The sequence below is a fragment of the Epinephelus moara genome, chromosome 1 (assembly GCF_006386435.1).
Source record: "Epinephelus moara isolate mb chromosome 1, YSFRI_EMoa_1.0, whole genome shotgun sequence".
NCBI classification, from domain to species: Eukaryota; Metazoa; Chordata; class Actinopteri; order Perciformes; family Serranidae; genus Epinephelus; species Epinephelus moara.
The window spans coordinates 35,536,004-35,553,762 of record NC_065506.1 but is presented as its reverse complement, the minus strand read 5'-3'; the positions used below and the strand labels follow the sequence as shown (position 1 = coordinate 35,553,762).

Below are 17,759 nucleotides of genomic sequence, written 5' to 3'. Positions count from 1 at the left end.
CCAGCAGCGGCAGCAGCAGCAGCGTGGGCTTTGTTGTGGACTACTGCCGGGAGAAAAGGACAGAGCAGAGACAACTGAGAAAGCAGCTGATAGAGAGACAGAAAACAGACAATGAGGTGCAGATGAGGAGAGGATTTCAGCGGAAGTTAGGAAGAGGAAAAACAGTCAGAGAGGGGAAACACATCAACACCAGCTCAAAGAGAACGAGTTGCTTCTAATAAGAGAGAACCAGGAAGCAACTGTACTAAGTAACTAGTATTGTTACAGACTCTACTAACACTACTGCTGCCTCCGCTACTACTACTACTGATACTACTACGAAAGCCTCAGCTGTAGCAGTGAAGTTCTGCATTTTTGATCAGGATTTCCTGGTGAGTTTGATATGTTTATCAAGTTGTTTCTTTTTCATTAATTAAAGAAAAAAAACTTCACACTTTATATTTTAAGTATTTTACCTTGATTGTGTTTTAAAGGATGTTTTATTATTAGCTCTACCAGATGCAGTATATTAAAATGAAGTGCACACTTATGTAGCAATAATGTGTTGCATGTGACTAGTATCTGTTCTTTTTTCTAATAATATGAGAGGCTTGTTCACACTAAAACTTCCCTAAAATGAAACACATCAACCTCAATGAAAACTGCACACGTTCAGATTAATTCAGTCAATGATTCGCTCAATTCAGGAAGCAGTAGTAGTAGTGGTGGTTGTGGTCTTGGAAACCATTGCGTGTTTAGATTTGATTATTCTGTTTCTGAATAGCTGAGATTATTTACTAAAAACCTCAAACTTGCCTTTGTGTTATTGTCTTGGTAAAACATGAACAAAAAGGGGAAGTGAAAGCTAAATCTGCTGTTCAGATCAAAGTTGCATGTCGTCTCAAATTTGAAGCAGGATCCTGCTCTGGTGTTAATGATTAAAGCTGCAGTTTGACACTGTTTTCTTTGTTTAGCATGAAGAGTTTTGCAGTGACTTGCAATCAGTCAAATTCACTTTAAGAGACTCGTGGCTTGTGCTAGTCCTAAAGAAAGACCTAAAGAGTCCTAAAGAGTCTGCAGGTTTAACGGTATTGTTGGTGGTAATTAGGTTTGGAGCCCCATGTGTTTTTGATCATGTGTTTTTGTGTGTAAAGCATCAGGAATTAGTTTGCAAAAGGCTCAGGCGAGGATTAGTGGGTATCAGAAATGTTCAGCACACTCATTTTAAGCTTTCATTTAAATTGCATGAACTTATACTGTCAGTTCAGAGGTGAACGTCCACACAAGTCACATAGGAACAGTAGTGCTTTTATTATTTTTTTAAAGGCTGGTGTGTCACGCTGAAGTTTGTGCAGGAAAACACCGTTGTGTTTATACTCCGTGCCCTGAAGCTATTTTAGTAACTTCCCCCTCTCTGTTGTCTGCACACACACACGTGAATCTGCGGTTTGTGAGTTTCACTCCTTCAGATTCACTAGAGGGAACCGTGTGTGTGTGTGTGTGTGTGTGTGTGTGTGTGTGAACGGACTGTGAGGGTGCTCAGCATGCATGAGAGTGGAGGGGTGATGGGGAGGGGTGGTTGTAATTAGATGAGACGCAACTCTGTGGAGCCCCTCCCCCCACCCCCCAGACAGCAGACACACTTCTCAGGGACCCCGGAGCCCCTCCCCCCACCCCCCAGACAGCAGACACACTTCTCAGGGACCCCGTTCTCATGCGTGCACGTACGCTCACACACACACTCTCGTACACTTGCACGTGCACACGTTTCCCGGGGCTGTGGCTTACACAGGTCAACGGGTCGACTTGGAATTATATAGTCATGATCAGTACCATATGTCTGTTTTGTTTCAGCGTGCTGGGGATGCCATGCTGCAGATCTTTTGTAGCTTCTTGTGAGGACTAAATGTTTCAGTTTTTTATCTGAATGTTGCAGATTTTTATTTGTACAATCTTGTACACTTGTTTACCTCAATGATTTTGCGTGTTATAGCCAGTTTACTACAACACTCATCACATCTAACCATGCTGCTGTGTTTTAGAGATTTAAATGCAACAACAGGCAGCCATTGGTTACTATTGATTTTGGCACAGGACAGAATGGAAACCAATGGTTGCCAAGAACAGGAGGAAAAAATATATGAAAATCTAAAACTGTACAGAGATGACACTATTGATTTCTTAATTGATTAATCAATTGAAAATGAATTTGCAACCATTTTGATAACATGACATACCCTAGTTTATGTAATTTTAAATAATTTTTTTTTTTTTACGGTTGGTTATAAAAAGACAAGCTACTCAACGCGTTCTCACACCCCTCGGCGTCTCATAGCAAAGCACAGGCCACACAGCTGAAACACAATGTAACATGTGGTTATTGTCTTGAACGGTCACAGTTAGGTTTAGGCAACAAAACTACTTTCTTAGGTATAGAAAAAAGGTAATATTTTGGGTTAAAATAAATACATTTGTTACGTAATGTCATCATGAGTGACGTCAGTGAGCCATGACTGTAAGTAAATTGTGTAACGATTGTTAAAACAACATTGACTTTTGGTTTCACTTTTGAGACAAACAGCGATGTGCTGGATAAAGGTCCAGTTTGTTTTGTTTGACTCATACACCTCTGCACCCTCCAGCCCTACACAGACTTCCTCTCTTTTTACTTTCTATTATATTTTTATGTTGGCCTCTCTCAGTGTCAAGCATTCCTCAGATGGGTTTACAATGGAGGTGGGTGAAAGGCTGATGTGTCTCATAAGCCCTTTTTAAACAGGAGTTGTGCAAATTTGCAGGAAAGCCCAATCAGTCTTCTTTCAGCATTGGCAGTATAAAAACAAAATCGGGGAGTGCAGCAAAATGCCGTCTACCTACTTTTGTTTACAGAATGTGCCTTTTTCGGGGCAATGGGTGGTGTGAGCAAGTAACAAAATGTGTAGCTCAGCGTGTGACGTAAACAGTGACGTACTCCGAGCGAAGCCGCGACAGGTCAGTCCTGCGGCGATTCTCTCAGAAGTTGGCCCGTTGCGAGGACAAGGAGGGCGTGCAATTCCTTGTCTCCCCAGTTGCTCATCTTTACAGTGTCTGTCAGGTTTGCGTTTCCCTCTTGCTACTAGCTGCTCGCTAATTCCTGCTATCATCATTCTATCCATTTCATTTATCCACCACCAGTGGCTCACACGTGCAGCGTCATCAACAGCCCCTCCCATTGTGGAACGCCGCCTCAGTCTGTTTAAACTAAAAGGGTTCCGCCAATATGTCTACCCTACGAGGCGGAAAATTGGGCACCTCGGATCAACTCGCCAATCCGGCTCTGTGTGTCTAAACGCTCGCAGCTTGCCGGCAATACGGCCCAACATTCGCGGAAAATCTGGCAGTGTGAAAGGGGCTATAGACCCCAAAGGCTGCCTTCAGCGCCCATAAGCAAAGGGATGTGACAAAGCGATGGTAGTGACGCCACAGGAATGAGAACGGGCTGAGCATTTTGAAGAGTTTGGACTCAAGGAAACTGTGATGAGCACATTTCATTGGCCGAACTATTGATCAAGAAAGCAACAGGCAGATGTATCAATAATGGTGACATGCACGACTCGTAGTTTAGAAGCTAATATTGCAGCAAAATGTTCCTGGTTTGGTCCTTTAATCCTTTTATAAGCAGCCTTCCAGTTGTGGCTCAGTCTGCAAAGCCAAAAATTGTTCAAATCAGCAGGGCTTCAATTTAAATTAAAGTAGAGAAAAATACATTTAGAATATTTCCATTTGATGAAAAAAGACAGTCTTGGGTTTGAGTATTTCTCTGTGAGTTGCTTCAATGAAGAGATTGAACAAATTTATACAGAATATATGATACTGTCAGACAGACTGTGGATTGAAATGCATTTATAAGCCGATTTTCTTTGAGAGTTGTAGTAAAAATGCAAAGGTGATTAGTCTTTTTTAGAATAAATGCGCTGATAAACTGGTGACATTAATCACCAGTGTGGAAATGGCACATGTTGCTGTCACATAATGTGAATGGATTAGAGTTTCTTTTTTCACAACCAGGAGAAGATCAGAGAAGCCCCCCCCCCAACTTAGATTTCCCATGGTGAATTTAAACCCGCTGATACTGATTGGTACCCTGCAAACAAATTTTGATCTGCCTTTGTAGGGCTTATGGCTTCTAGCTCGCTGTGAATAAGCGTGCCACTGTGCGTGCAGGTTGGTATTTCTGTCCCTCTGTGAGCACACTTTGTGTGACCGCTCCTGGTGAGCGAGTGAGACCTCGCCCTCTGAAACAAAACACTGCTCTATTCTACGCCCACTTTCACTCATTTCCCAATTAAGCAGCTTTCAGGGTGCCCCGGCTGGCCCCTCAGAGAATACTGTAAACCTTCCATAGTCTCTCCGTATCGCCTCAGTCAAGGAGGCTCTGATGAAAGCCTCGGCCCCATGAGAGCCTCCACATGCACTCTCAGGCCCCTGCTCTCACCAAGAAATTCGTTTGAATTGAAATAGGAGATGGTTATCTTTTCCTTTTCCTCTCGTTCTTTCTCTCTCATTTGTGCTCTCTTTCTTTCACACATCCACTATGATAATTATGTGATCATATCATAGAGTCATGCTTAGGGCTAATGAAGACAGACGGGGGTGGTTGTGCCGCTGCTTTGTGTTTTTTTTCTTTCTTTCTAACAATGGCTATTTTTTTCTCACTTTATTGTCACTTTCTTTCATTTTCAGCTCCTACGCTGATTGTCATTTTGTAATTATTTCTGTCTTGATGAAAGAAAGTCAGGAGGTGTCTGTGATCCATGGAGAGACTTAAAGCAGGTCCCTAGATTTTTTTTTCCCCCGTCTTTTTTGGGGGGCATTCTATTCTTCTTTTGTTTGGATAGTGGACAGTTGTAGGAGGAGGGATGGCATGCAGCAAAGGTAGACATTATGATTGATACAGCGTCCCAAAACCCCTGGACTGCAAGGATGACCCAGGTTGCTGGATTTTAACAGTACTGCACTGTATGTTTGCGTGAGAGCAGCCAGCCTGATAATTGCAGCTTATCACAGATACAGTGTCTCTAAAATGTTTTTATTTATCTTGGGAAGTTTTAAAATTTTGACAGTTTTCATGTAAATATGTTGCCACAGTCAGCACTGTCACAGGACTCTAAAGGAGGATTTATACTTCTGCGTCAACTCGACGCTGTACCTGTGTAGACTCTGCGTCAGCGCACAGCCTACACCGTAGCCTGACGTGCACCTCCCCAAAATATGTAAATACACATCACTGTGTGTGTGATTTATCCTGACTTCATATGAGTAGAGAGAATCTCTGCTCGTCGCTAGGCTAATTTATACAATTTAAAATGCCATAGGCTTGTGCTAATAATGTTAGCATGTCATATTTGTTTGGAAAACGTGTTTAGTATAAGACATTTGTTTTGTCTGTGAACCTTGTGAGTTATTATGAAGCCAAAGTTTGTAACGTTATCTTTGTTAAATGTTACTGTTGTTCCTGGCTTCATTTATGACTGGCAGTATACAATGTAAAATGCCATAGACTTGTGCTAAAAACATTAGCATGTTGTATTTGTGGGGAAAATGTGTCCAGCAAAAGAGAAATGCCTTGTCTGTGAATTTTGCGAGTTATAGTGAAGCTGATTTGTGAACTTGTACTTAAAATTGTTGCTACTAAGCCATGTTTAATGTGTGTTTTGAATCAACTAAACTTTACAGCAATTCACAGAAACCCTGCTGCCAACTAGTGTTTTGGAGTTGTAACTGCAGAGTGACACAGACACACCACCACACAAGTATAAATGCTCACAATGGCGTGGACCACGTGCATAGGCTACAGCATAGGCTCTGCATAGAGCTGACACACAAGTATAAATCCGCCTTAAACACTAATAAGTATTTGTTTTAAAACTTGAAAACGGGTGGAAACAGACTTTGGGAAATGATGAAGCAGATAACCATGTTCGCTTCCTAATTGTGTCTTATCAGTAACAGCATGTCAAGCCAAAATATTATTGCTTGCTTTACTGTTCTTTTGTGATATCCTCCTTCTTGTGTGGATTTGCTTCCTTTCCCATTGCCATAGCTTCCCCCAGTGACGGATAATGCCCCCGGTACCACTCTGATATGTCGCTGTATTAACTTTACAGTGACTCACAATCTGTTTTCCGCCACCTTGGCTGCTGTATACTTACGTTATGTTCAGTAACAGTTCCACCTGATTGTTGGTTCAAGCAAAGAAATTTCTGCAGAGGATACAATCAGCTACCTGCATGCCCAGAGTACTTGGATGGTCCTGTGAGCTGCGTATTCAGCTGTGTTAATATGGACAGAGATTTCTGAAACAGTGCTAAAGCCTACATGTGTATGGACATTGTTTTCATTCAGATTCACATTTCAGATTTCCTTTATTTGTCATTTCGTTATGCACTTCCATACAAAATTAAAGTAAAACGAAATTACTTTTCCCCTAAAAGACAAAAACATCGCAAGTCAATAATAGTTAGCCATATTAAAATAAATATTTAAACATTTTGAAAATTTTTACTACATTGTAAAATGTTTTGAAATGAAAACATATTAGTGGATGTGGCCTAAAACTCCCACATCTAAACCCAGACAAATAAAATGACTTTGAGTGTCTTGGTTCAACTATAGCACCTATTTAAAACGCACAGATACCTCAGTTTTTTACATTTATAAATAGGCCAGAACGGTATTTCTAATATTGACAATTTCACACTATCTGCCAACATACACTCTAGTATATCAATGTCTGTGTGCAGATCAACTGATGAGTCAGAATAGAAGACAGCACAGCGCCAGAGTCATGTTTTGGAAGGCATTTTGAATAAATCCCGTCTGTTGACATTTGAAAAAGGTTTTTAGTAGCATAATTACATTAAGAGGATTTACTAACAGACTATTTAAGCCATCAAAAATTAAATTCACAATACAGGCCACACACTGCTTAATTCAGCGTTTATTATATTTCAGTATTATATAGTTATCTAGATTTTTGTTATGTTTCATTGGCTTTATTTTTAAGTTGGAGTCATGCGTTTGACAGCAGCCTCAGTAATCTAATATCTGGTGTTGCATATGGAAAACAGTTAAAATTGTATCTCCACAATCACCATTTTTGTTGTGTTGCTGAAAGCAGAAGCTTTAAGGAATCATCTAGCCGGCGGGTCTCTGGGGACTCGTGACTTTTGACTCTGATTTCAGCAGAGGGAGGGGCGAAATACAAAGGACCTGCCAATCTCAGGGGACTCTGCGAAATCAAAACAAATCTCCTCTGCAGGGCCACTCAGTTATTCCTTTTTCCCTCTGTCTTTTGTCTTTCCTCCCAAATTCCTTCTGCCTTCATGGAAAAAGGGGCAAACACTGTCTGTAGGGTTTAAACGTGACATTTCTAATAATGCAGGCCATGCCTCGCCTCAAGGACATACAGCAAAGTTGATTCTCTGCACATGTCTTTGTTTGAAGCCTCTGTGTTTGGACAGAGGGCAAAGCTTATTCTGTGTGCTTGCACAATGATATTTTTTTGCTGCAGATTTGGAGTTTATTTTCTTAAAAATAATGCCATGCTATCTGCCTCTGTGAGAATATTTAGTCCAGAGTAATCCAACATGTGGATTAGAGAAAAGGAAGAATATATTTTTTATCTTTCTTCTTCCTTCTGTTTCTCTTTCTTCCTCCCATATCTCATTTTTTCCAGTTACCCTCCCTGGTGCGCTCCTCGCTCCTGTTTCTTCCTCCTCAACCTCCCTCACTGCACGTCGCTCCTCTTCCAACTCCTCCTCCATGCAGACCTCATACAGACTGCCCAACCCCTTGCCACCCCTCCCTGTGCGCAAGGGTGTCCGAGGTCGTCGTCCAAAATCCCAGACTATTGCTTTGTTGAAGGCAGCGGCTGAGGCAGCAGCGGCAGCAGCAGCAGTAAATGGAGCATCACAGAGCCCTGCCAGAACGAGCTCTGAGGCTCCACTGGCCCCCAGACCACACAAGAAGAGAGGGCCCAAGCCCAGGAGCAAGGTGAGATGTCACAAGAGCTGTAATCTGTTATGCTGCGGTCCAGTGACCCTGTCATTTTAAGTTTATATGTATTATGGCTGAAATGATTTTGATAAAGAGGAGACGAGGTCAGAGGTGGAGCGCTAACGGGAGGGGAGGAGTTTGGGGATGTTTATTCACGATAAATGAGGAGAACAGCTTTGCTTTAGAGACTGCTGTATGCGCCGCAGTGTTGTTCATGTGTAGCAGTGAAAGAGTTAAAACACACCTTTAATAAATCATTAACCAGCAGCCTTTGTGGGTTACAGAGAGTTAATGAGAACGGGTTTGTTTGTTTTTTGCTCCAGAGGAAGCCTCGGGTGGTGCAATCCCTGGGGACACCTGCAGTTACAGCTCCACCTCCAGAGACCAGACTGAGCTCTGGACACGTCTCAGCAGACAACAACCACAGCAACAGCTCAAATGTAGTTTGCACAGGTAAATTGGATAACAGATACAACTGAGTCTGACGCCTGAATGTGTACTCATGGATGTATGGTCGGACGTAACAGTGTTCAGGTTGGTTCCTTTTCGCCAACAATTACCCTCTCTTTGTGTCATTCCAGTGTGTGTCTATGTGAACAAACACGGCGACTATGGCCCGCACCTGGACAGAAAACTAGTGCAGCAGCTCCCCGACCACTTTGGTCCGGCTCCAGTCAACGCAGTGCTCCAGCAGGCTGTTCAGGCCTGTGTGGACTGTACGTACCAGCCCTCTGTGATGCTGTCGTTCCTACAGAGCCAGTCTCATACAGGAGGAGAAGTCATCAGAGGTAAATGCAGTGAACACCACAGGATATTCCCTCACGTAGAAACTTATTTTAAGTCAATATGAAATGATATAAAAGAGAAATTTAGCAAATCCTCATATTAGGAAGCATGTTGTATTTGTTTGGAAATCATGTTTAGTTATTTAGGAAGTGAATGAATTTTGCTTCAAAATGACTAAACTGTTTGCAAAATTGTGGATACATTATTTGTTTGTCAATACTGATTTATCAACAAATTGTTTTTACACTAACACTACATCAGTGGAAGTTAGACCACATAGGCTACATATGTACTGTTAAAAGAATAATGAAACATTTTGGAAAATTCACTTATGCTTTCTTGCCCAGAGTTATCCCCTAGCTTAGCTTAGCTTTAAGACTGGAAACATGAGGACACAGCAAGCCTGACTCTGTCCAAAGGTAACGAAAATCAGCTACCAGCTCCTTTTGGCAGAGAGCAGTGACTTCCTGAAGCCTCCACTAGTTGCCTGGCTAAGAAATAGTCCGAACACTCAATTACACTTCAGTTTATATCATTTTACTTTAATGACCTATGCCATTGTGAGCATTTATACTTGTGCAGTTGTGTGTCTGCATCACTCTGCAATCACACTTCCAAATGTTTGTTCGCAGTGGAGTTTCTATGCCACTGTGTTGAGTTCCTGTGAAGTGCTGTAAAGTTTAATTTAACTAACACACCTCAAACACACATCAAACATGGCTTAATAGCGACAACATTAAACAAAAGTCAAATATTCAGCTCCATTACAACTCACAAGATCCACAGACAAAAGATTAGTCCTTTGCTAGACACGTTTTCCCCACAAACACTGCATGCTAATGATATTAGCAAAAGCCTATGACATTTTACATTGCATAAATTAGCCTAGCAGCTAGCAGATTTTCCTGTAATCACATGATGCCGCTAAGCAAGTGCATAAATCACACACAAGAGTTTAAGTTCTATTTTGTGGGGGCGATATTGTTTCTTCTGTGAAATATAAAAGATAAAAGCTTTGTTTCCCATGAGGGAAATGGTTTTCAGTTCACAAAAATAAACAAATAAACGGGTGGTCTGCGTTGCCGCAATCTGTGGCTACATTTCTGGGGAGGTGCACATCAGGCTACAGCGCAGGGTACATGTCTACAGAAGTATAAATTCCACTTCAGCCAGCTGTAGAGGTGCTGGTTGGCAAATTTTGTTACTAGAGCTAGGCTAGCTGTTTCCACCTCTTTCCAGTCTTTACGCTAGGCTAAGCTAACCAGCTGCTGGTAGTAGCTTCATATTTGTCTTACAGATATAAGAGAGAACTCTTGGCAAGGAAGCAAACGTTGAACTATTCCTTTAAAAGTCACTTCTTTAAAAGCAGTCCTGAATAAATTTTAAGTCGTCCTAGCACCATAAAGCCTGGATAGGCAATTAGCCGGGTAAAATTGGTTTGAGCACACACTCATGGGTCATGCATCTTGCATGTGTGTGTCCAGAGAAAGAGGGGAGGAATAAAAGACAGTGCCTGTAGCAGCAGCTGATGTGAGCACTGTGTCGGTAATCAGATATGACATGTGCGTCTAACCTGGTTTGGGATGCTGGGATTGGGTCTCCCTTGGGGGGCTGGGAAGGTCTGTGGGTGAGGTTGGGTGAGGAGGGGGGTTTAATTTGTGGATTTGTGCAGGCTTGGCTTGGGTGGGGGGGTGCAGCGCAGTGTGTGTGATAGGGTGAAAAAGGTGGGTTTGTGCTTATAAAGGGAGGGAGGTACCCCTAAACCATCTGCTGTTTTTCTTAAGCTGTGAATGCATACAGTGTGTGTGTGTGTGTGTGTGTGTGTGTGTGTGTGTGTGTGTGTGTGTGTGTGAACATACACACAGACTAATGGCTTGTTTGTGTTGTACCCCCCAGTACGGTCAGAGCATGGTATCCGCTACGTGAAGCTGCCCTCGGCCTCCAGTACGTCTTCTGTGCTGCGGTTCCTGGAGAACATGTGCCAGCATCTAGAGAGCGACAGTCTGTTCAGCTCGCAGCCGTTCAGCTCCTTCAGCAACAACACGCGCTTCTACAACAGGACCAAGTCAGGTGGGAAAATGTGTGGACAGAGTAAGTGTAACAGGAGGAAATGAAGAGCTCACTTACTATGAGCAATAACATCATTATACAATTAAATGTGATTGCTAATACTGATTATCCCATTCTTACATTTGTTCCAAACAAACCTCTGGCCCATAGACTGTAGAAAACCCTGGATGTGAGTGTGTTTGACTGTTAAATACAAATTTGGATAAACAGGGGGAAGCCTGGTTTGGGCTGAGGTAGCAAATGCAAGCAGGAACCATCATTCTGATACAGCTGTCAATCAAGCATGTGCACTACCAGCCTTTATTTAAGACTTAAAGGATAACGTCAGCATTTTTTAAGCTGGATTGGTCAAAGACACTGATGTGAACAACAATTTTTGAATTTCATATAGTATTCCTGTCTCTCTCCTCGTCTGCTCTTCATGCATATACTCCAGCTTACATAAATACAGGCCCCAGTCAAATTCAAAAGCCCCATTTTGCTTTGTTCATTTGCCCCGTGTGCTTCCATTACAGCCTTGTTACTGCTGGCTCACTCAATACTGAACCAGTTTCAAAAAGTGTTGTTCATATAAGGCTCTTTGACCAATTCACACAAGGAAAAAGGGTCCAGTTTGAAAAATGCCAGCGTTATCCTTCAATATCTTTTTAGTGAATCAGTTTTTTACCTCAGATCAGACATTTAAAAAACTCAATTAGCCACTGAGATTGTCACATTATTTTAAAGTCCCACCTCCATTAGCCTGTTTTATAATTCACAGTTGCACAGTGGTGTTCTGTTATCCATGTTCCCAGGATGATCGTGTTCTTTTTTGTGCGGATGTAGATTGATTTGTGGATTCTGGAATTTTATTATTTAACAATAATAGATGGGACTTGATGAGGATTTTCTGACTTTCTCACAAACTTCAGTCACTTTATAGCTAGGCGCATGGTCCAGCACAGTGCTGTTTTTTTGTTGTTTTTTTGTTCAGGGTTTGGTCATGAAAAATCTGGAAAAGTTATGGAATTTGACAATTGAAATTTCCAGGCCTGGAGAAGTTTTGGAAAAATAAATAAACCCAGAAAGTTTTAGAAAAGTAATGGAAATTTGCTTCACAGATACACAAGAAATAGTAAATAGAGTATGTGGTTCAGTTAAGATCAACAGGGAAAAATCTATATCAGGTCGCTTGCTGGTGTTCTCTGCGTGGATAACGACAGACTCTGACCTAAGTTGCAGCTTGTACTTTGACAGGATGTAAGTTTGTGCAATGCCAGGAAAATGCTGATATAATATTTTCTGGCTTCACTTGGACAAGTACAAGGCATGGTTTGAGAAAGACCAGGACCCCGGACGTGCAAAATGTGGACTGTGTAGTTAAATGTTTGACATCTCGAGCATTTGAGAGGCAGCGCTGGCTAGCCATGCTGTTGCTGCTGCTGCACACATATCAACTCCCATTACCTGCTTTTTCACCCCAGTGACCAATGAGACACCTGCTGCCAGCTGCAGTGCTTCCCTCGTGTCCAGAAACAAAGCTCTAAATGCAGAGTTTCTAGGGGTGTGAAAGCTGGTATTCGTCAGTATTCCTACAGGTCATATGAAGACACAAGCCAGCTCTTTCAGCCCATGGTTTCCCCGACAGCCAGATAGCTGCCACATTTGCATGTGGTGAATGCAAGCGCTTATATATAATTTTGGACTGGCTCCTGACTTGAAATTTTTACTCTTACTTTTTAGGTAAACACAGATATATCAAAGAATGTATGGTCATGAAAATTTGCCTCAGAGATGTGGAAAAGTCATGTAAATTCTGTATGAACCCTGCTATTTGTGTTCACACGGTCCTGACAGTATCTCTTTCAACCTGTCTTGAAACAGAACCACTGTCGCACACTGAGAACGGCCTGCCCAATGACGAGTCCAAAAAGGATCCAGCTCCCAACACGCGCCCTCCTCACACCACTTCAGACTACAGAGCAGCAAAGAAAGAGCGGACATATTACCCTGGACACACAAACACACCGCCACCCCTACGACGCGTCAGCTCCAACCCCACCGAACTTGGCCAAGTGTGTCCACCCAGACGAGTGGAGGGTAGGTTTAAATACACACACAGACACACAGATCTAATTGTCGAAATTTTGTCAAACAATTATGAAATAGTCAGTTTTACATTTGAAAATATCGTCAAGTTTGCATCCTGAAACTGGATTATTTTAGATAATGCCCCTCTGCTCAACATTTTTCAGCCAAGGTTTCATCAACTGTAAGGCAAGACAGGCAATTACAGAAAACTCAGGTAGAAGCACAAAAAACAAATGATAAAAACAATAACGGCAGATGGGAAAAAGCACACAGACGAAAACAATATAAACAATAGATCAAACAAAAGCACACAGAATTCATTGTTGGTAACTGCTCATCCTACTCAGGGTCACAGGGGGGTGGGGGTGGGAGCAGACTGTCAAAGGGCTGACACACAAGCCCCATTTACGCTGCCTGTTCAAGGTGGGTATATCGTGGCGTTATGCAGCTGTGTTGTTCTGTATGTAAGGTACGATCACGGAAAGGGAGACAGAGTTGTCTCGCCTTTGAGCCAGGAGCAGAGGTAGAAACAGCTCTGAAATGAGGTCTGTGTAAAACGTAAACCATGACCATGGGTGGAATGGGTGTGACGTTTTGATTATATATTATGTTGACGACCCAACGTGGGAGATTTAAAAAGCTGCTGTTAGTAGTTAGCGGCTAACTCAAAGATGAAGAACAGTGGCTGGAAATGTCTGCAAATTGGGAGAACAATCAGACCGAGATGCTCATTACCCTCCGAGCACAGGACGAGATCAGCCGCCATATAACAGGGACGGTAAATAATTGTCGTTGTTTACAAAGCGCTGACGCTGTGCTGTTACATATCACGCCTGTCACGCCTCTTTTGATTGCGGGATGCTGGGATGCAGTGTACAATCACACACTGAGTGGCATGGTGCCGTCGTTGTTTGGTTCTGTGAAAAAATACAAAGGAGGCATAAAGAAGGGACTTTGAAGTGGCCCTATAGCAGACTGATGTAAAGATTAAATAACAGAGGACCGAGAATCGACCCTTGTGGACCCTAACACTGATAAATAAAATCATAAGCAGATGGTACAGTGTTTGATCTGGTTTGGTTTGCTTTCTTTTGGTTCTCACACTCTACAGCTACAAGTTCAACAACAGGCCCAGACCACGTGAAACAGGACAAGGAGGGTTCAGGGAATGATGCTTCTTCCTGGTCAGTTGATGATGTCATGCGGTTTGTCCAAGAAGCTGATCCTCATACTCTTGGGCCGCATGTCGAACTGTTCAGGAAACATGTGAGTATTTCATTTATATGAACTGTCTACTACTAATACTACTACTAATATTAATAATGATAATGCAGTTTATTTGAAGGTGCCTTTCAAAGCACTCAATCACACCTTATAGGACACTGTTAAAAAGACAGGCAGTGATGTATCCATCGACCATAAAGTCAAACAATTCAGTAATATACAATAAATTAATAAAATTGCCAGACAAAAGTCATCATCATAAAATTATCATTAGTGCAAATCTCGATAGGTGTGTCACCTTTAAATCAGACCGAATATGCCACCCTAAAAAAATATGATTTCCTTCTCCTGTTTAAAATCAAACTATGCAGGATTGTCAGCAAAAGTGACACTTTTTTCTGCGCTGTGTCTTAAGGACACATGCTGCTCTCCGGTCTGGCACCTGGTTGCTACCTTTTTATAAAGCCCTGACCTCACCTGAGTGCTGTGGGGGTACACACCCATTTTTCTGCAAAGGGCAGAGTCTCTGCAAAGGAATACAGACACACTTCCAGTGGGTCGTAAGTTATTACTGAGAGGGATTACGTCTGTATCAGTCTATATGCTGTTTTTTTAGGAAACTCCTGCATAGTATATCTTTTAAAGGTCAACAGTCTGCACTGGTTTTCACTCTCTGCTCTGTATCCTGTGGTCACTTTCTTAAATAACTCTCCCTGAGCTTTCAGTCTCTGCGCTCAGGAGAATATCAGACTGGAATTTCCACCATTCAGCGCCTTAATCAAGTCATTGTCATTCTGATCAAATTGTTCTGAGAGGAAGTGTTTGTAATGTGGCCTTCCGCTGACAGCGTGCTCTTCACTCTCTGCAGGAGATTGATGGCAAGGCTCTGATGCTGCTGCGCAGTGATGTCATTATGAAGTACATGGGACTGAAGCTGGGCCCGGCGCTCAAACTCTGTCATCACATCGAGAAGCTGAAACAGACCAAACAATAGAGGACAAAGGCACTCTCTTTATATTCTACAGGGATGTAGTGCAGTGTAAATCCACCTGAACCAGGGTCGTAGCTACCATTGAGGACACTGAGGTCAAATCCTCTATATTTATTTATTTTTTGTGAACTGGGGGTTTCAGCAACTTGCAGGGAGTTAAAGAAAACAAACTCACACATGATTTCAGTATTTTTGGGATCAAGCTGTTTAAATTTTACTACTTTTTATCCAACAAATAGATTTTTATTCTTGTAAGGTTTTGAAACAGCATTTAGACATGTCGTCATGCCGGGAAATAAAAATTACAACCAGTATAATAAAGCGAATTAAAAACATTTCAGATCTTTTTACTGATTTCTCGTCAAATTTTGAGGGTGGTGTGTTGTGCACCAGGGGACCATTGACCTCAGTATTTTTGAAATCCTGGCTACGGCCCTGATCTGAACACATTTAATTTTTAATTTACAGACGCCAGTTTGCTTTCACATCAAAACAGATGCACAGTACATGAATCCATCATTTGAAAAAGTGTAATTAGCATCAGATATCTGAGCATAGGCATGATTTGTGTTCATGTTTGTGTCTTTTTGCCTTTTTATGAACAACTGGAGACCATCATTTATCAAACATTCAGTTATATGCTGTAGGCTTTGCAGCTTTATCTCTTCAGATATCCAGCTGTTAAAGTATTCTTTTCAGATTTTCAGGATGGACGCTCTCCATTCAAGATTGGGAAAGTTAGTTCAGGTACTGGCAGTGAACTCCTCACTGCATCATTTCTAACAATGCAATAAAGTTTCTGAATGACTGCGTCTGTTCCAGGCTGTCAGACTTAGTTTATGCAAGCCGGTGAATGTATGAGTACATACAAGCATTATTACTAACAGGTAATAAACAGGAGTGCCGCAGTTACGTGAATGAGAAGTGTTGGATGGTTTCATTCCAAAAAGCTGGAGAAGTTGTCTTGTTTCCTGAAGTCAGTCATTACACAAATGATTTTTGTCCTCAAACACTTCAGTATTTTTTGGGCAAAGGTCATATATTAATGTTACAGAGTCGGCACCACTTAAATGATGGAACTTTGAAGATCAGTTACTTAAGAGTTTTGTTTTATTTGTCTGTTTTGTGACAGTCATACCCACACACACACACACACACACACACACACACACACACACACACATGAGATATACACATTAAAATGACTGGAATACTTTGATGTTTAAATGAAGACTGTCTAGCTGAGTGCTGTACAGAGTGCTCCTGAGAGAGCACATGATCGGAAACTGTTTTGTATAAAGTTAAGCCAAAAGGTTGTCTTTTGATATCATTTTGTACTGTAACAAAGTGTATCAACCTGTATCAAGCGTAAGTGTAATCAAATGTTTTTCTGCCTGAAATAGTTTTTGTGTGCACCATCAAATAACTACCTACAGGACGATGCTGTGTCTGAGTAATTATTCACACGTCTCAAAGTATTTATCTGTTGTTGGATGGCAGAAATACTCATTTTCTGAACATTTCAGAACCATTTTCAAACCAAATCATGTGTGTGTTGTAGCTGCATTTCACACTGTTGCTCTCCTGTAGTGGTAACAAGTTGTACTTGAAACCGTCTTGCTTTAATGTGAAACTCAGGTTTTAGTAGGGGTTGTTTTTGTAGAAGATGTTTTACATCATTAGCATGTTGTGTTCATTAGGCTACTACAACATAGACGGACTGCACAATAACCAACTATGTATATTTTTTATGCCTTGTCATCTAATCGCTCTGCAGCCTTTCATGTGTATGTATACAACTTTTTACTGTATGATCAACAAAAAAATGTTTGTTAAATATGTTTGATATGCATTCACACAATTAAACATTTGTTTACATAACCATAGTGTTTGAGACCACAGCACAAGGCCACCATGGTAGCCACCAGTTTTTTTAATAGCCGTGTCCAGTGACTTTTGACCCCTTGAAACAAAGGAATTTCTATCCATCATCATTAGTTGCATCTGTTTAAGAGTTATGATCTCAGAGAGGTTTTTATTACTGGTTTTATTTTTAGATGCCTGAGTAAAAAATCCAGTAATTCATGAGGAAAAAAGGCAAAGTTTAGAACAAACTTTGCCTTTTCTTGTTAATCATCTCAAGAGTCCCTCAGTTTTTTTCTTGTGACTCCTCAGAGGGTCCCAGCCACCAGATTGTGAACTACTGGCCGAGTCAGTCAAAGGGATTCCCACAGTGATGACATAATTAGGGTATAAGGAGAGACGAGTAGTTAAGGAAGTTAATACATATATTCAAAAGTAAAAAATCGTTCAAGAGCACTCGCAAAGGTTCATGTCCTTATAATTTTGGCGGGTTCTGTGTGTGTGTGTGTGTGTATCTTGAGGGTATGGGGGTTGTGGGGTCAAAGGATCATGGACATCTTACTTAAGGAAAGTGACAGTCCAATAGGGATCATTGTTCCAAAGATCAGCCAGTTCAAATAGCTCACCAGCAGCACTCAGAATAAACAGGCTAATTATGACTGATGTTTTGGGCTCTTTAAGAATGGGTTTATGTCATATGTATATATTAATGACATATATGGCTCATTTCCTGGTTGAA

The 17,759-nt window shown here is 41.5% G+C and overlaps 1 protein-coding gene across 5 annotated transcripts in view; it reads left to right on the top strand.

The window, feature by feature from the left end:
• The window catches only part of scml2 (Scm polycomb group protein like 2), a 41,824-nt gene extending 25,484 nt beyond the window's left edge, over positions 1-16,340 (top strand). For 4 of the 5 annotated variants that reach the window (XM_050047874.1, XM_050047850.1, XM_050047866.1 and 1 more), the window contains 7 exons: positions 7,697-8,013; positions 8,340-8,469; positions 8,598-8,804; positions 10,699-10,893; positions 12,736-12,951; positions 14,054-14,208; positions 15,035-16,340. In XM_050047874.1, coding sequence (XP_049903831.1) covers positions 7,697-8,013; positions 8,340-8,469; positions 8,598-8,804; positions 10,699-10,893; positions 12,736-12,951; positions 14,054-14,208; positions 15,035-15,160 — 1,346 coding nt within the window. In that variant the 3' untranslated portion in view covers positions 15,161-16,340. The remainder of the gene's footprint in view (positions 1-7,696; positions 8,014-8,339; positions 8,470-8,597; positions 8,805-10,698; positions 10,894-12,735; positions 12,952-14,053; positions 14,209-15,034) is intronic. The other variant, XM_050047858.1, reaches the window with a different exon arrangement.
• The last annotated feature ends 1,419 nt before the right edge of the window (positions 16,341-17,759 follow it).